Source organism: Arvicola amphibius, chromosome 2, assembly GCF_903992535.2.
Source record: "Arvicola amphibius chromosome 2, mArvAmp1.2, whole genome shotgun sequence".
Taxonomy (NCBI): Eukaryota; Metazoa; Chordata; class Mammalia; order Rodentia; family Cricetidae; genus Arvicola; species Arvicola amphibius.
Genome location: NC_052048.2, coordinates 28,243,708 through 28,262,289, shown reverse-complemented (window position 1 = coordinate 28,262,289; position 18,582 = coordinate 28,243,708). Strand labels below are relative to the sequence as shown.

At 38.2% G+C, this 18,582-nt stretch overlaps 1 protein-coding gene across 7 annotated transcripts in view; it reads right to left on the bottom strand.

Moving 5' to 3' along the window:
• The window catches only part of Erc1 (ELKS/RAB6-interacting/CAST family member 1), a 327,887-nt gene that overhangs the window by 185,056 nt on the left and 124,249 nt on the right, over nt 1–18,582 (bottom strand). For 5 of the 7 annotated variants that reach the window (XM_038318227.2, XM_038318230.1, XM_038318234.1 and 2 more), the window contains 2 exons: nt 15,517–15,528; nt 733–868 (listed from right to left, as the gene is read on the bottom strand). In XM_038318227.2, coding sequence (XP_038174155.1) covers nt 733–868; nt 15,517–15,528 — 148 coding nt within the window. The remainder of the gene's footprint in view (nt 1–732; nt 869–15,516; nt 15,529–18,582) is intronic. The other 2 variants (XM_042054451.1, XM_042054452.1) reach the window with 1 other exon arrangement.

The window sequence follows — 18,582 nt, the reverse complement described above, 5'->3', positions numbered from 1 at the left end:
CAAAATACCCGTATATATAAAAACAAAAAAAATGAATTAAAAGGGTGGTGCACATATTTCAAAAATGAAAAGGGGGTGAGGTTGAAAAGATGGCTCAGTGATTAAGAAGATTAAGACTGGCAGGTCTTCCAATGTATTGTGTTCAATTCCCAGCACCCACAGGGTGGCTCATGGTTAGATGTAACTCTAGTATCGGTGGATTTGATACCCTCTGAGAGGCACACAAAAGTGGTACACAACCATGTAGGCAAAGAACCTATATACATTAAGTAGTAACTATTATTATTAAGTTATTGTTATATAATAATAATTTTTAAACTTTAAAAGAAAAGTAGGAGGAAAATACAAAGTAAGAGGAAGAAATAAAAAGACAGTCCCACACACACCAAAATTACCAACATACTTTAATCAACTGAACTGGCAGACAGTTGTACTGACAATCTTGAGGCTTTATTGTAACACACTCATTAAACTGAAGTGCACTTACCAATTAAGTGTGATCAACTTGACGCAAGATGACTCTTCCTATGCTGAGGTTTCCTCACACAGTTGTAGAATAAAACTTGCTTTTCTATTTAAAAGTCATTTCTTTTTTTTACTAACAGGTAGTCTAAAGAGGAAGGCAGCAAGCAGGGTCAGAAAGAGAAGAAAGAGGAGAACACAGAGGAAGAACAAACAGCAGAAAACGGAGGATCAGATCCTGGCACGTACTCCTCAGACTGGGGGCTCTACCTGCAGCTGCTGAGAGCTGTCGCTGAGACTGTCCTCCCTTCTCCGGGCTTCCTCCAGCATCTGTGCACTCTTCTTCTTCTCCACCTGCTCCTTGTGCTTCAGATTTGCCACCTTCTTATTCTGGTCTTTCACTTGCCTGGTGATGGAGAAATGAAGACGAAGCTTTCATGTATGCATAGGAGGTAGGTGTTTATTTACATGCCATGTGCAGCAAGGAGTATCTGGATGGCAATGAAATGCTCCCCATGCAAATTCTTTTCAACAATTCCATTTTTTTCAATATACCAATATAGGTCACAAATTATACACAACAATGCTGCAGTTTTCCAATGGAAATGTATCCTAGTGCACACAATAAAATTACAATATAAAAGAAAGGCACAGGAAGGTGTGAAATGATAATCAATTCAAGCCTCATGCCTGAAACACGTAAGTACTCTCTTGACATCAACGTACTGAAATATTAGTTGGCTGATTAAGGTATGTTCTGGAAACATCGCTGCACTCTTATCCTATCTTATCAAATCTGCTGTATCAGGAACTTAGCGAAGAAACAGAAGGAAACTCTCACCTAGTCCTCTGTATGATACTCTATCTCAACACACTATCATTCTATCCTTCACCGGCGTGGTCTAAATGTGCTCATCTCATTTCATGTTTACAATGGCCTTCCTTTTGTCAGGGATGATGATTCATGCCTACAGTCTCCGTATCTGCACGGGTGAGGAAGGGCTGCTGTGAGCATAAGGCCAGCTGAAGCTCCACAGGAAGCTCTGGGCCAGTCCCATATACAGACTGAGATCGATTTACAAACAGATAAGATGAAAGCCCCTTTCCTACAGGTTTGTTACACATATATACCTATTTCATTATTTTGCACATTTTCTAATTTTTAAGTTTCCCAAAAAACTACTACTTAATTTCAATACATTGTCTGAAACTCAGAGTTAGTTATCATTGAAAGTGGAATAGATTTTTAATAACCCCAATTTTTACTATAATATCAAATGATAGATAAAACTTTAATCCATTCTCAAGGTGATAGACAATTAGATTTTTTTTCAACATTCCTGCTATGACACATGATGCTACTAGGTACAAAGTGACAGACTTATAAGAGATTGTCCAAAGGTTAGGTCCAGAACCCAAGCTATTAGATCATATAGCATATTTTTTATTACTAATTTTCTCTCTAGGGAATGACTGATTGTATGCCACAAGTCACCACATCAACTAACACTTGGCACTATCAAGACACAGTATCTCAAGTACAGGACTTTTCTAAAGGGTGTGGTGGGATTCAGACATGAAACACAGAGCCCTGCACACATGCACGGTAAGCCTCTACCACTGCCCTACATGCTCAGCCCAGTCCACTGAAGTTTCAAAATGCAACTGATTTGTTAGCAGTGTTGAACCTCTCTTAGCATCATCTGTGGTCTTCCTGTTCCTACCACTGCCATTGTTCAGGACATCTTTTTCTCAACGGCATGTCTCTGATATGTTGTTTAACTATTTTCTTCCAACCTGTGAGCTATTTATTTAATTGCTTTATGTTACATTTGTATTTATAGAATCCAAAATTCACACTTTATGATTTCAATGTATATTACAAATTTACAGTAACCAAAATATTATGGTGTTTATAACATACAAGCAGGAAACACCATCAATAGAACAGAATAGGCAGCATACAAAGAAGTTTGTGCATTTAGAGTCAATCTTGACAAAGGTGCCAGGAACACACAGTAAGGAAAGACTAGTTTCTTAATCAACAATAGTGCCAAACTGAATCTACATGAAGAACAATAGGCTTGGACCCAAATTTTCATACCACGTACAAAAGAATAAGCAAAATATATTAAAGACTTGAATGAAGTGAAAACTGTCAAACTACCAGAACATAAAGAAAAGAATTCCTTAACAATAGGTTATTCATTTTTGTACTAAAAATACTCACTACAAAGAAATTTTATCAAACTAAAAAATTTGGCACATGTGAAACAGAGTAAAAAGAATCCTACAGACAAGATGGCAGAAAATATTTGCAAACCAGAAAATAAACCTGACAAAGAGTTAATAGAAAAAAAAATTAAAAATCTCATTTTACTATCAAGAAAAAAATTAAGATGAGTTAAGGATATTGGACAATGGCACACACAGCCCCAGCTACATAAAGCCTGAAGTCTAAGAATCATGTGAGGCCAGGATTGTAAAACCAGTGCAAACAAGATACAAAAAGATCCATTTCAAAGAAGGTGGAGTTTGTTGGTGGTGGTAAATGAGCAAAAGACTTGATATTTTACACAAGAAAATGCAAATACCAACTTTTATATGGGAAAAGTGCTCAATAGACAAATGAATAATTATATCTATAAATGAAAACATTCAACATTACAAGGAATTGCAAATCAAACCTATAAAACAACACCTCTTATAACATATCCTCTCCTCTCCACCCCCCACTCTCTCGGTTTTCTGAGACAGGGTTCTTTGTGTAGTCCTAGCTGTCCTAGAACTAGCTCTGTAGACCAGGGTGGCCTTGAACTCACAGAAATCTGCCTGCCTCTGCCTCCTGAGTGCTGGAGTTAAAGGTGTGTGACCTCACCACCCAGCAATGCATCATCTCTTATAATGACTGTAATAATAAAAAGAAACAGATAGCAAGTGTTGGTAAAGATGTGGACAAAAATAAAACCTAGTAGAGTGAAATAACCATTATGAAATTATATGGCAGTTCTTCAGAAAGCTGAAATCAGTGCCACATGTTGTGGAACACACCTGAAATTCTAGCACCCCAGAAACTGTGAAAGAAGAATGAATCACAGGTTTGAGACCAACCCAGCTTACATAGTGAATTATGGGTCAGTTTCAACTAAACAGTAGTACCCTGTCTTACAAACACACCCCTCCCTGGCAAAAAACATATCAATATATCCTTTAAAAAAATAACTGTGCATGCCTGCAGTCCCAGGCTGAGCTGGGAGGATCACAATTCAAAGCCTGCCTGACTACAGTGAGTTCAAAGGGTAGCAAGGTCAATTTAGAGAGACTCAGCTTTAAAAAAAAAAAAATTAGGCCCACCATGATCTCATGGGAGGAAAGAAGCTCCCAAGACTCTGCCCTTTCGCGGAGCTATGAGTAGTTAGAGCTTCCTGAGGGCAAGGGAGTCAAGAGGAAATGGTGGATGAATGACATTGACAACAACAAAAAAATTTGTTCTGTCATAGAATCTACACCACTGGAAAAGTAGTAACAGAACTTGAGTTTGTCATAGAAAGTATTTACAAGTGTGCACTATAGACAACACAATAAAATATTACCATCGGAGGAGATAAAGATAACATTTATACTTAATTTTCCAACTTCATAATTTTGTTTTAATATTTCAAAAATATAGTTTTCTATCAATTAATAGAAGAAAATAAAACGAAACAGATTAGGGACTTAACACTAGAAATGTCAAAGAAATGAAAATTTCTGTTTTCATGAAACAAACTGCTTATTTTCAAAATTGTTCTCACACTTTTCACATACTATATGCATAGATTCTTTTCACTTGGTATCTGAGAGCTATTCAAGATGGGGCTGGCAGTCAGTAATGTCTGCTGCAAGGCCTGGTTATTGGAGGCATTCTGACACACTAAGTAAGGAACCCACTTAAAACCACTAGATTGGCTTTTGGTTGAAAGCATATATTACAGGCTAAACATCTGATCCAATCAAAACCAACTCTACTTTTCAGCACTTTTAAAATTCATAATTATATCTTAAAGTAAAAAAATAAATGTGTTCCTTACAATACAGAACTGGGTCACAATTTTGAATTTTATACCAGAAAAGAATTTTAAAATTCATAGCTCATAATCAAGTATGCGCTATTCCCCATTTGTGTGTGATTTTAAAATACACATTTTGATTTCCAAAATGCTGAACATAACATTCAAATGACTGGCCTTCATTAGTTCCAAAAGCTTTAATAAAATTCTGGCAAAACAGAGCACACACACATGATGGCATGTTCACACAAGGAGAAATTTAAAGACAACAAGGTGTCTTTGCTTTTGTTTTTATGAGTTTCTTGATTTTTCTAGACAAGTTACTTTTAGCCTCTTGTTAAAAATGAGATAGCTGCCATCTTAAAGGTAGAATGTGCTCCACATTCTCCACGTGGTTCCCTATTTTCATTCTCAATATCCTTTCTTGGGTTTGTGGTTATTACTACTACATTCTAAAAACTAAGAATAACCATAACCTGGCCTTCTCTCCATTGACTTTCCCTGCCTTCTCTTGTGTATGGCGAATATGAACAAGGGTATATGCAGAGTATATCACAAAGTAACGTCAATAGAGGAGAGCTCAGTAAGTTTCTTGCCTCACTAAATACCATCTTCAGTTATCTTCTATAGTAAGTCCATAAAAAAAGATCATCAAAATACATGTTAGTAAAATAGAATGTAGTTATTGAATGTATCTGTAGGAACAAATATTATGAAACATCAACAACACTAAAAATTCCCTTCCTCTACTCTATCTGCACTTGTTTTCATAACAGTCTTTCAATAAAGATAGCACGGGATTTCAACAGAGTTTGAGATTTGCATTTACATGGCCACAAAGAACTTTTTTCCTTTTATGCTTACTGGCCAGTAATTCTTTCAGAAAAGTTTAATTCATTTACCCATTTATGAACTGGACTAGTCTGGAGTACTTACACTTTTTAGTTATTTACAGATGCTGAGAATTAACCTCTCCTAGCATCTCTGGCTGAGCTTTCCTCCAGTTGGCAGCAGTCTTTTCGGCCGGCAGATTGCTTCCTGTGCTTTGAGCTCTGTAATTGTGTTCAGCCCATTTCTCAGTTCCTGCTTTAGTTCATACACTCCCTTTGCCTTTCGAGAAACCCCTGCCCATGCTTACATCCGGAACTGATTCCCTACACTGCCTCTAGCAGTTTCCAAGTTTGCTTTCTTACATCAAGGTCTCTGATCTACTGTGAGTTGATTTTGTGTACAGTGAAAGATACAGATCCAATTTCAATCTTCTACTGTGGATATCCTGTTTTCCAGCACAATTTGTAAAGACGTTGTCTTTCCTACAATTTAGCTTTGCTGGCTGTTAGCACCTTTGGGAGAACTCAGGTGGCTGCCAGTGGTTCTGTTCGGGCTCTCTCTTCCATGGAATCAAGTAAATTTGTTCACAGGAAATGAACCTTCTAATATATTGTTCAACTTGGTTTTGTTAAGAATTTTTGCATGCATATTCATTAGGGAAATTGCTCCATAATTTTATTTTCTTAAAAAATATTTTTTATCAGTCAGGTGGTGGTGGCATAAGACTTTAATCCCAGCACTTGGAAGGCAGAGGCAGAGCCTATCTCGAAAAATCAAAAGAAAAAATGGGGAAAAAAAAGAATGTCTCAAGCCAGGCGAGGTGGTGTACATACACCTTTAATCCAAACACTTGGGAGGCAGAGGCAGGTGGATCTCTGTGAGTCTGAGCCCAGTCTAGTCTACAGAGTGAGTGAGTTCCAGAATACCTAGGGCTGTTACAGAGAGAAACCTTATTTTGAAAAAAAAATACAAATAATGCTGGTATGAACATAGTTGAGCAAATGCCCTTGTGTGGTATGTGGTATGTGTGCATCCTTAGGGAATATGCCCAAGAGTGGGATTGCCGGGTTCAATTTTCTGAGAAACCATCACACCATTAAAGGGCTATTGAGAAACATAGCACTAAGGAAATTCCCAGGAATCCTCAAAGATGACCCCAGCTAAGACTCTAAGCAACAGTGGAGAGGATGCCTAAACTGGCCTTCCCCTATAATCAGACCTTCCCCTGTAATCAGACTGATGACTACCTTAACTGTCATCATAGAGCCTTCAACCAGCAACTGATGGAAGCAGATACAGAGATCTACAATGAAGCACTGGGCCAAACTACCTGAGACCAGCCCAAGAGAGGGAGGAGTGATAATATGAGCAAAGGGGTCAAGACCATGTTGGTGATACCCACAGAAACAGCTGACCTGAGTTAGTAAGAACTCACTCTGGACTGATAGCAGTGAATCTGCATAGGACCAAATTAGACCCTCTGAATGTGGGGGACAGTTGTGAGGCTTGGACAGTCTGTGGGGTCACTGGCAGTGGAACCAGAATTCATCCCTAGTGTTTGAACTGGCATCTAGGATCACTCTTTTTTTTTTTTTTTTTTGGAGGGATACCTTGCTCAGTCTAGATATAGGAAAGAGGGCCTTGGTCTTGCTTTGAAGTGAAGTTTCGAACTTTCTTCACGCCCCATGGGAAGCCTTACCCTTTCTGAGGAGTGAATGGGGAGGTAAAGTGGAGGCAATGTGGAGAAAGTGAGAGTGGAAATGGGGATAGCTATGTAAAATGAGAAAAAAATGCATTAAAAAATTCTTAATAAAAAAATAAAAAAGAAATGAAGGAAGAAGGGAACAAACATGATTCTATTAAAAAAAATCATGATCAACATAAAGAGTTGAGATCAACATCAAGAGTTCAGATGGTATCAGTCAGTCCTAATGATAAGCAGAAGCCAGTTATGGTGACAGGTGATCAATGCAAAAGACATTTACAGTTTATTACCATTTGTCCATTTCTAAGCCATCCTTAAAGAAAATAATATCTGGTTAGGCCTAGTAGCAAACCTCTTTAATCCCAGCACCAAGAAAGAAGAGGCAGAGGAAGAAGCAGGCAGGTCTCCCAAAAGTTCAAGGCCACCCTATTCTACATAGTGAGTTCCAGGCCAGTCAGAGTAAAACCCTGTCTAAATTCAAAACAAATAAAAAAAGGAAAATCATATATGTAGTCATACCACCGTATGGTAGTCCAGAAGAGCAAACATGCCATCTTGGCTCACGTTTTACCAATAAAAAACTGGTAGTTACTAAGGTTAGCAAGAATGTATTTGATTTCTTCTGAACCATCTGTCATAAAAGATTGAGCCTTTTTTTGTCTTTATTCTTTGTGCTTGGCTTTGAGTGAATTATATGATATTATATATAGTAAACATCTAATTATGTAGTTATATAATCTTTGAGGTACTTATCAGTTTCTTTTGCAAACTTTTGTTCAACAGTTGATGGTTCTTGACAATATCCAAGCAGTGATTGCTGTATTTTCTGAAACTCTGCCCTCAGAACTTCAGCAAAGGTATTTCCACCAATCAATAAGTTATTAATCAGTCCTACTGACTACCATGTCCTCTCCCTGGTAAGGAGCATGGAAATATCAGACAACAGTCATAGCAGATAAAGTCCTAGTAGATGATCATAAGGGCAGCTGGAGGGAGACAGAGGTGGCATTAGCTTAGAAGATGCTCAGAGTAAAGTGGGGGAAGTGTGAATAGGAAATCTTATCATTAAATATATGGTAGAATTAGACAGAGAACCCACTCAATCCTGTGGGTATATTTTTTTTTGGTGAGATTCTATTATTACTTCAAACAGTATAAATTAGAGATGTTTCAGTTTTATATACTCTGTTGGTTTAACTTTGGTAGGTATTGTGCATACAGACTTTCCAATTCACTGTAAGAAAGGTTTGCAAAGTATCCCTAACAACACTCTAAGTCTCACAAGAATTTATCATGATTATCTCCCACATTCTTTTTAATTTTATAAATTTGATTTTTTTCTCTCCCTTCCCGCCATCTGCCCTTTGCCTGATGGGCCTACCCCAATTTTATTACTTTGTCCCAGCTATTAAGTATGAAGGTGTGTGTGTGTGTGTGTGTGTGTGTGTGTGTGTGTGTGTGTGTGTGTGTAGACTCTAAGGTGAATTGTGAGGTTATTTGTCTGAGATTTCTTGGGTGTGGTCTTTTACCTGGGATCCCACAGCTCTAACTCCCCCCTTAGAGTTGCCTGTGATCTATCCCAAAAGGTTCTGTTTTTATTTTCACTTGAGTCTAGAAATTTTAAAATTCCCTCTCTGATTTCTTTAAAGACTTGGCAATCATTCAAAAGTGTATTACTTGAGGCTAGGGATATGGTCCATTCGGTAAAGTCCTTGCTCTGAGAGCACAGGAAGCTAAGAGTCCCAGAATATATGTTAAAAACAAACAAAAGAAATTAAGACTAGGGATGGTGGCAGGCCAGTTAGGGGCTATGTCTCAATAGTTTTTATTTTAAAAAAAAGAAAAAGTTGCCGAGACGCTCAGTAATGCTAGTAATGCTAGTCACATCCACACACAGGCATACATCTGACTTGTGTGTGTGCATCTAAAGTACGTGTATGAAAGAAACACACACACACAGAGAGAGAGAGAGACAGAGAGAGAGAGAGACAGAGAGAGACAGAGAGAGAGAGAGAGAGAGAGAGAGAGAGAGAGAGAGAGAGAGAGAGAGAGAGAGAGAGAGATCCCCACGTTTGTATACTTTTTTTTCTCCTGTCGATTCTTTATATTTCTTAACACTTGGATTAAGGCTCCACACGTAGTATATATTGAAGAGTGTCATGAAGTCATGAAGAGTGTATATTCTCCAGCTGGAGGGTAGAATGTTGTAGATATCTGTTAATTCCATTTGATCTATGATACAGTCTAAGTCTGAAATTACTTTTTTGTTTTTCTTTTTGTTTGTTTGCCTAGAAGACTTCTCTATTGTTGAGCAAGAAGCATTATCCTAATCTGGACCCAACTGTCCCTGTATAAACTCAGTAAATAAACATTCTGCACTAAGTATTTATAATCATTCTATCATATTTGAGTTTTTCCCTTATAAATAAGTGGTACCCTTCTTTATCTCTTCTAACTTAGACCTGAAGTCTACTTTGTCAGTTTTAAGAATGGCTACTTCTGCCTGTTTCCTACTTGCAACTGATTGGTAGACATATGGCTTTCCATTCTTTGCCTTGTGCTTTGTATGTAATTTTACCAATAAGGTCTGTCCCTTGTGAACAGTGAACAGCTGGATCTTGAATTTTTTTTGTTTGTTTGGTAGGGGGAAGGAGAGTAAGATTTATTTTTATATCTATGGGTTTTCACATTCATTTATGCAGGTACACCACATATGGGACAAGTGCATGCAGAGACCAGGAGAGATTATTAAGTGCTCTGGAACTGGAATTATGCAAGACTGTAAACCACCACAAGGGTGCTGGGAATGAAACCTGAGTCTTCTCCAAGAGGTGTGAGAGATCTTCACTGCTGAACCATCTCTCTGGTCCCTGGCTCTTGAGTTTTGATTCACTAGGTTGGTTTATAGTCTTTATTTAGGGAACTAGGAGTATTAACATTCAGAGTTACTACTAAACAATACTTGCTGATTTCTATAATTTTGATGATTATTTCCTTGGTTGGTATTTTACTAAAAGTTTCTATTTCTGTGATAAAAACTATGACCAAAAGCAACTTGGGGAGAAAATGGCTTATTCCATCGCACACATCTAGGTACAGTCTATCACTGAAGGAAGTCAGGGCAAAAACTTAAGCTACGGGTAGAAACCTGGAGGCAAGAACTAAAGCAGAAACCATGGAGGAGTGCTGCTTAGTGGCTTGCTCTTCGTTGGTTGCTCTGCCTGCTTTCTTATAGCATCCAGGACCACAACTAGCCGATGGGGAACACGATCCACAATAATCCACAATAAGCTGGGCCCTCCTGTATCAATCATCAATCAAGAAAATGTACCACAGGTCAATGTGGTGGTGGCTTTTCCTCAACTGAGATTCCCTCTTCCCAAATGACAATAGCTTTTATGGAGTTGACATAAAAATAGCCAGCACAATGGTTAAAGTAATGTTTGCTGTTTCTTTTTCCTGGGTTTATTTTAGGAGATTACTGATTGACTTGGGTAGATATGTTTCTCTCCTAGTTCTTGTTTGCCTATCTATTCCTCTCATTAGATCTGTATATTGCTATATACCCTGTTCCTGTGACCAGTTTTCTCCCTCATTCTCCCTCTTGTGCATATAATTCTTTTAAATATCTTCTGTAGTGCTGGTTTTGTGATCATTAATTGTTTTTATTCCTGCTGATCTTGAAATGTCTTTATTTCTCCAACAATTAAAAAGTATGTTTTTGGTAATTATTTTCAGAACTTAAAGTATGAGGACTCTATGCTTTCCTAGCTTTTAGGGTTTCTGCTGGGACCTCTGAGATTATTCCAATGAGTTTGTGTTTTACATGTATCTATGTTTTCTCTAGAAGCTTTCAATACTTCCTCTGCTCTGCGGTTTTCACATATTAACTAGGGCATCTCCTGGACAGTTGTTTCCTGATCATGTCTACCTTGGGGTCTAAACATTTCTTGTGTGTCTGTATCTTTCCCTAGATGTGGAAATTTTCTGATTTGATTTAACTGAATGTTTAACTGTCCCAAGTTTTTGTCTCAGTTCCCTTTTCTACGCAATGGATTCAGTTTGTTGCTTTTTCATTTCTGTCCTGAAGTTCTTGGTTGCTGCGGTCTAAATGTGCTTTGTCTCAATCCTAGCACTGATGTCTTTCCTCAGTGTGATAGTGTATGTTGAAGCTTTCCACTACGTTTTTTTTTAATTTAGTTTTTGCTCCATTCTCTTTTTCAAAATCTCAATTTTCTTGCTTAATTTTTCTTCTACGTAGTTCACGTCCTCAACCACACTGCTGGTTTCTCACAGATCCCACACGTTTCCGTGTCACAGTCCTTTGCCTGAGCCTTCTCTAAAGCACACCACCATTTATAATGGTCGTGCTTTCAATTCTTTGGAATTCTGTTATTTCATTATCTTTGGTTTAAGTTGCTGAGGAATTGTAGGCTTTGGGAGGTGCCTACTAATTTGCTTTTCTATACTGTTTTTACATTTTGAATTTAGGATGTACATGTGAAGAGATGGGAAGGTTTTTAAAAGTTTATTTCCACCAACTAATAGGCAGTCTTCTCTCCCCACTACTAGTAGAGGACAGAAGCAGACAGTAGGGCCCGGCAGTGGTGGCGCACGCCTTTAATCCCAGCACTTGGGAGGCAGAGGCAGGCGGATCTCTGAGTTCGAGGCCAGCCTGGTCTACAAGAGCTAGTTCCAGGACAGGCTCTAGAAACTACAGGGAAACCCTGTCTCGAAAAACCATAAATAAATAAATAAATAAATAAATAAATAAATAAATAAATAGTAAAGTTCAAGTGAAAATGCCTCCATAAGATTCGGCCTGAGGGACATTTTCTTAATTAGTAATTGATGGGAGAGGCGCCAGCCCATTGTGGGTGATGCCATTCCTAGGCTGGTGGTCAAAAAAAAAAGTAGGTTGAGAAAACCATGAACAAAGCCAGTAAGCAGCACCTCTCCATGGCCTCTACAGCATCTCCTGCCTGTTTGAGATCCTACGTTGATTTTCTTCAATGATGAAGTGATATATGGAAATGTAAGTCAAATAAACCCCTTCCTCCCTAACTTGTTTTCTGATCATAGTGTTTCATCACAGCAACAGAAACTCTAACTAAAACAATTATACTATCAGTCACTATTTCTTTCATGCTGTAATGACTGTGGTTTCTACGATCTGCTAAACTACTTTCTGCAGCTAACTCTGCAGGAGAGAAAATAGGTGCTTATTTCTCTAGCATACAACAGTTTAGATCAGAATGGGCTGGGTTACAGATTGTATTTCCAGCTAAATTGAATTCCTAAAACTCAGGGGGATACCCCTCAAGCTACTGACTGCAGTTGAGTTGGAGTCTCACCATGGGGTACCTACCATCTTAGCGCACTGCCCACCTACCAGCTACAAACTTCAGTGTGCTGGCTAGCCAACCTTTGCATCTGCAGAGTTCAATGTGTAAGCTCTGAGGGACCTATGCAAGCTTAAATTCCTTTACAACAGAATAGTCTCTGCTTACCAAGGCTTTACCCAGTGTCCAGAAATCTCCACCCTAAGAACATCTGCACCCACATCTGTATATCCAGGTTAGCATCTTTTCCTTATCGTGTGCTTAGTCAGAGAAAGGAGAAGTGGAGGCTCTGGGATTTGGTAACATTGGTGAATGTTCTAGTTTTCCTGCAGAGGGCTTTCAAGGAAGAGTCCCCCTCAGCACTGTCTAACTCCAGCCATAAATAATGAGGCATGATGGATCCTTTCTCCACGTAGATCCTTCTACAGTGTCTGCTTCTCACACAGGAGCAGACTCATGTAACATACTAGTTTTGCAGCGATTTACTATGAAGTTTTCTTTCTGCTTTTGTTTGTAGCAACAGCATGGGTTGAGGGAGTTCTCTCCTTTCCTTACCATTTCATTCAATGCTGTCAGCTGTCTCTTCCTTTGTAGATCTACAAGGTTTCTAGATGTCACCGAGCTCTGCGCACCTAACGTTTCACTGTGGTCTGCTCTCATCTTTTCACACTCTCACACTGCTCTGCAGTAAGGGATCCAGTATTTTCCTTCAGATTTATGAAGACACAGAACTCTGGTCTACATCCTCCATGTTCTAAGCCTTAGATTGCTTAGAATCTAAACTTCATTTACTTTCATGGAGGAGGTGGAAGAAGGTAGTTCACCAAAGACAAGAAAAAGACTTTGTAGGTCCAGTTGAAGACACCTTTTCTTTTTTCTTTCTTTTTTTTTTTTTTTTTTGGTTGTACCAATGTATTTCTTTATTGTTTTTATTGAGTTATACATTTTTGTCCATTTCCCTTCCTTTCTCCCTTCTCCTCTTTCCTCTCCCATGACCCCCATGCTCCCAATTTACTCGGAGATCGTGCTCAGGAGATCTTGTCTTTTTCTACTCTCCATGTAGATTTGATCCATGTATGTCTCTCTTATGGTCCTCTTTGTTGTCTAAGTTCTCTGAGATTATGAGTTGTGGGCTGGTTTTTCTTTGCTTTATGTCTAAAAGCCACTTATGAATGAGTACATGATTTTGTCTTTCTGGGTCTGGGTTACCTTACTCAATATAATTTTTTCCAGATCCATCCATTTGCCTTAAAAATTCAAGATGTCATTATTTTTATTATTATTAATTATCACTGAATGGTACTCCGTTGTGCTCCTGAAACTGAGAATCTTCTGTAAAGCAAAGGACATGGCCAACAAGACAAAACAGCAGCCTACAGAATGGGAAAAGATCTTCACCAACCCCACATTGGAGAGAGGACTGATCTCAAAAATATAAAAAGAACTCAAGAACTTTATATCAAAAGAACAAATAATCCAATAAAAAATGGAGTACAGACCTAAACAGAGAACTCTCAACAGAGGAATCTAAAATGGCTAAAAGACACTTAAGGAAATGCTCAACATCCTTAGTCATCAGAGAAATGCAAATCAAAACAACTCTGAGATTCCATCTTACACCTGACAGAATGGTCAATATCAAAATCGCTGACAGTAACTTATGCTGGAGAGGATGTGGGGTATCTTTTTATGAGTTAGGCTTAGGAAAGGTAATTCGTCAAAATAAGATCTATTCAAAAACAGTACCTTAGATCTTCAACTTAAGCATTAAAATTTCAATGAGAAGAAACAGAAACGTCTTTCTAATAAACCTTCCTTATCACATAGTCCATGAAATGTGAAGCCTTATCAGCCACTGTAGATGAAATGCCATTTTCTACCCATATACAGTGACAGGCTGCAGTGCCCTGCAGCCAACACTGTGCAGCAATGTGCAGCACAATATGTGCTTGCATGAAATCAGTGTCCTGTGCTATCACAAGCCTCTTGGTATTAAGTATATATTAACCAATTAAGTGTGTGCATGTGTGTATATATATATATATTTGTGTATATATTATATATATATTATACTCTGTATGTGCACAATAACAAAATCATCTATTGATTTTGTTTGTAAAAACACTTCTCCAAACAGTCCCCCCACACTGAAAGCCCAATTTGTACTTTGTTAGTGACAGTATGAATCAATATGAATAGTGCAGTGCTGTAAAGAATCTGAAATGCATGGCAATAGTACAATAATAGACCAAATATAATTCCATTAAAAAGACCAAAGGGGGCAGTAATAATAGTACCATCTGATGATCATTTCCTGTGTGCCTATGATACTTGGATTAAGTCATTTAATTGCTACATTTGATAATCATCCCAATTTTATAAAGAAAAAGCCTACACATGAGAAACCTAGGAAAGTCAATCTGAAGCTACTTTTCAGTCTGGAGTTCATATAATATAAAGAGACAGAAAGATCAAGAATTTAAGACCAATATGAGTTACCTATTTAAATCCTGTCTGGGGAAAACCATACTTAAAACAAAATATTACAACTAAGTATCATTATTTGTCTGCCTGAACCTGGGGCAATCATGTTACAGGGGCCTAGATCACCATGAGGATAATAATTCGACCTGTTTAGTACCAGCCATAATTATCAAGAGATGGTGTTTTCATAAACAGGAACTACATATCATTTCACTGTTATAAGAGAATTGCTAGGTAAAACATACATGATATAAACAAGCTCATAATTTTAATTCTACCATGATTTTTACATTTCAATTTACAATGTTATTGTTCCTTTTACCCTGCTTAAGTTCTTAACCATCTCTAATAAAGTGCCAAAAACATTAAAACAATTCTCCCACCCAGTCCCGAGGGTTCTTTTTTTTAATCATCAGTTCTTTCAGTGAAAACACGCCCAGTCTAAGTTTTGCATTCTGAATATTCTCTTTCAAAGCACAACAGTCTGCATTCACTGTCATTCTTAACATTCTGTGTTCTCAGAACCGGATTTCAAGGCATCATTTTCCTGGAATACATTGTATCATTTTTGTCCCTGCTAGGATGGGAGACAATGTTAGTAAACGAGCCTCAATTACATTGGTTGTAGAGCAAGCATACTGACCTTGAAGTGAGACTGAAGGAAACAGCAAATCCAGGAAGAAAACGTGAAAGAGAAAGTTAGAAAGAATTAATAATGACAATAATAAAAAAAATACTAACATTCACGAACAGGGTAAGGCATAAAACACAGAATAAAGAGGACAGGGCCATACAGCTTCTTCACAGGCGCTAAAAACCAGAATTCCACATCTCAACAGATAAATTTCCTATTAGAATTTAATACTATATTTGATGAAGTTTTTTTTAAATGTTTGTCCAAAATTGAGTCTTGTAGTAGGGAACAAATTTCTTAAAGACAAGGGGGAGGGTGCCGATTCTGTCATTTAAATAGCTAGAACTGACATTAGTGAGTGGTTTGGTGTTTGGTTTTTTTTAACATTCCTTTGTGTACTCATTTTGTATGTATGCATGAGCATGGGAATCAGAGACAAATCATAGGAATCTATACTCTCACTCAACCATGGACATTTCCAAGAATCAAACTCAGACTTGGTGGCAAACATTTTACCAGCTGAACCATCAAGCCCTCAAGCCAGTGCCGACATTAGAGGCTTTACAGTTTCAGTCAGCTGAGGTAGTTTTATTTTTAAATAATTCATTTACTTTTATTTTGCTTGCATGTATGTCTGTGTAAGGGTATTAGTTCCTGGAGCTGTCATGTGGGTGATAAGAATTGAACCCGGGTTCTCTGGAAGAGAAGTCAGTGCTCTTAACCACTGAGCCATCTCTCCAGTTTCCCAGATGAGTTTTTTACACTCCACCTTAAGTCTGGCTACTCCCTCAGCACCCTATCTCATAGAGGAGACCTAGTCATCCAAAAGACAAAGAACACAGACAGCTTCAGTTCCTCTTAGATTACAAACACCCTAGAAAAAATTTGAAATAATTTTCTCAAAGTGAATTTTTCCTTAAACATAACATTCCTCAATTTACATCTACTAAAATCCTTTAATAATATGATCTAACAGTAATAATGAACAAGAATAGATGTTATTTTAAAAATTCATTTCCGTTGGGCAGTGGTGGCACACACCTTTAATCCCAGCATTTGCCTACAAAGTGAGTTCCAGGACAGCCAGGACTGATACAGAGAAAACCTGTCTCGAAAAATGAAAACAACAAAAAATTTCCATTTCCAACACTGTTTGGCATTATGAGCTACAAAGTAGCCATGTGTAATAGGCCTCCAACATACAAAGGTTCTATGAGTCATTACTGCCTTTTATAACAGGCAGTTTTCTCTTTCTGAAAATTAGTCAGTTTAATTGAAATAAGTACTACTTCCTCAGCAGTGAAGATTTATAATTCCTAATTCCATCGTGATTGTTTTCATGACCTAATTTTTACTTTAAGAATCAAAAACACAGCATCTCTCTTTGCCCCTAAATGCAGACACATAGGAACCAACTGCCTTCCATTCCCACCACAATGCCTTTCCCACCATGATGAATCACACTCTCAAACCAGGAGCCAAAATAAATCGTTCTTCCTTGAAATTGCTTCTTGTAAGAAATTTGGTTCCCACAACTAAGTAACTAACACAGTAAATTACTACCACGGAGTGGCACTGTTGATGTAATAAACTTGACCATGTGGTTCTTTGGCATTTGGAACTGATTTGCAAAAGTAATGTGGAGAAGTCTGAAGCAGGATGGATGCTAAAGAAGCCCTAAAATGTAAACCAAGATTAATGGTCCATTCTGGTAAGAGTTCGGAAGACCCAGATGCCAATAGAAATGCAGACAGCAAAGGCCTGGTTCAAACAGTTCCAAAGGAAATGAAAACTATCAGAAATTGGGCTAAGGTCCACTCAAATTCTGACAAACATTTCTTGTGTTCTGCCTGTGTTCTACAAACTTAGGGTGAGTTTGAAAGTAATAGACTAAGCTGTTCGGCAGAAGAAATTTCAAGATCACATAACATACAGACTGACTGCTCTTTCTCAGATTTACAGTGAAAGAGAGCAGAACTATATAGGAATATATTTCTTAAATATATTCACTGAGGCAGAGAAAGGAACATGAGTGAGTTTAAAGTTACAGACAAAGTGAGAGTGGAGGAAGTAGCTGTGGTTATTAAAGTGATTAATTCAACTAAGGGAAAACCTCACACTTGAACAATAGGAAAAGTTCCTTGAGGACAAGACCTTATTATCTAAGGCCCCAAGTGCTTGCAAATATGCATTCATTGAAAGGGAGGACTGGAATGAAACTGGACATAAATGAACTCAAAAACAGCTACCTAACTAGGGAAATGGTTTCCCAGGTTCAGCTGCCAAAGAACAGAAGCATTACAGCCATGGATTAGTCACACCTTGTCCTTGCAATAGAACATGGCAGTGCTGTCCAATGTGGCTTGCAGACACAAAAGAGTCAAATGTGGTAGTGTTGTAGAGGCTTACACTAAGATTCCAGAATGACACTGAAGCTTGACAGTACACAGTGGGTTGGACTGCCTGCAAAGGGACCTTAAGAAGCCAAAGCATGAAGCTACAAAGGCAGAAAATGAGTTGGCATGGAGACGCCAGGATGTAGAAAATGCCAGAACTGTGAGACTTCGATTGAGGGAAAACTATAGGCAAAGAGCACAGCTGACCTGAGAGAGAATCTAGTAGCACAGCTGTTGGGAGTCCAAATGATTCCATCACAAACCAGCAAACGAATGGACCTGTAACATTTGGCGTTTGCCCCAGTGGGTTTCAATATTACTTTGGTCCATCTTTATGTATTGTGTTCAAGGGGCTTTACAGTTAGGAGTTCATATTTGTGTATGTCTGTGCGTGTGCACATGTTGGGGCAGGATGACAACTGGCAAGAGTTGGGTCCCTCCCTCTACCATTAACGATCCTGGGGCTCAAACTCAGGTTGCCAGGCTTTGCAGCAGGTGCCTTTGCCCACTGAGCAACCTTGCCGCTTGGACTAATTGCTTCTGAGCAATATTAGAACCATTGAGATTTCTGGTCTTAAGTATAGATAAAGCAAAGGTATCTTGTATTATGAGTCATCCATAAGTCTTTGAAGAACAGGGTAGAATGTTAAAATTTTAAGTGGTAAACTGACAAGAAGGT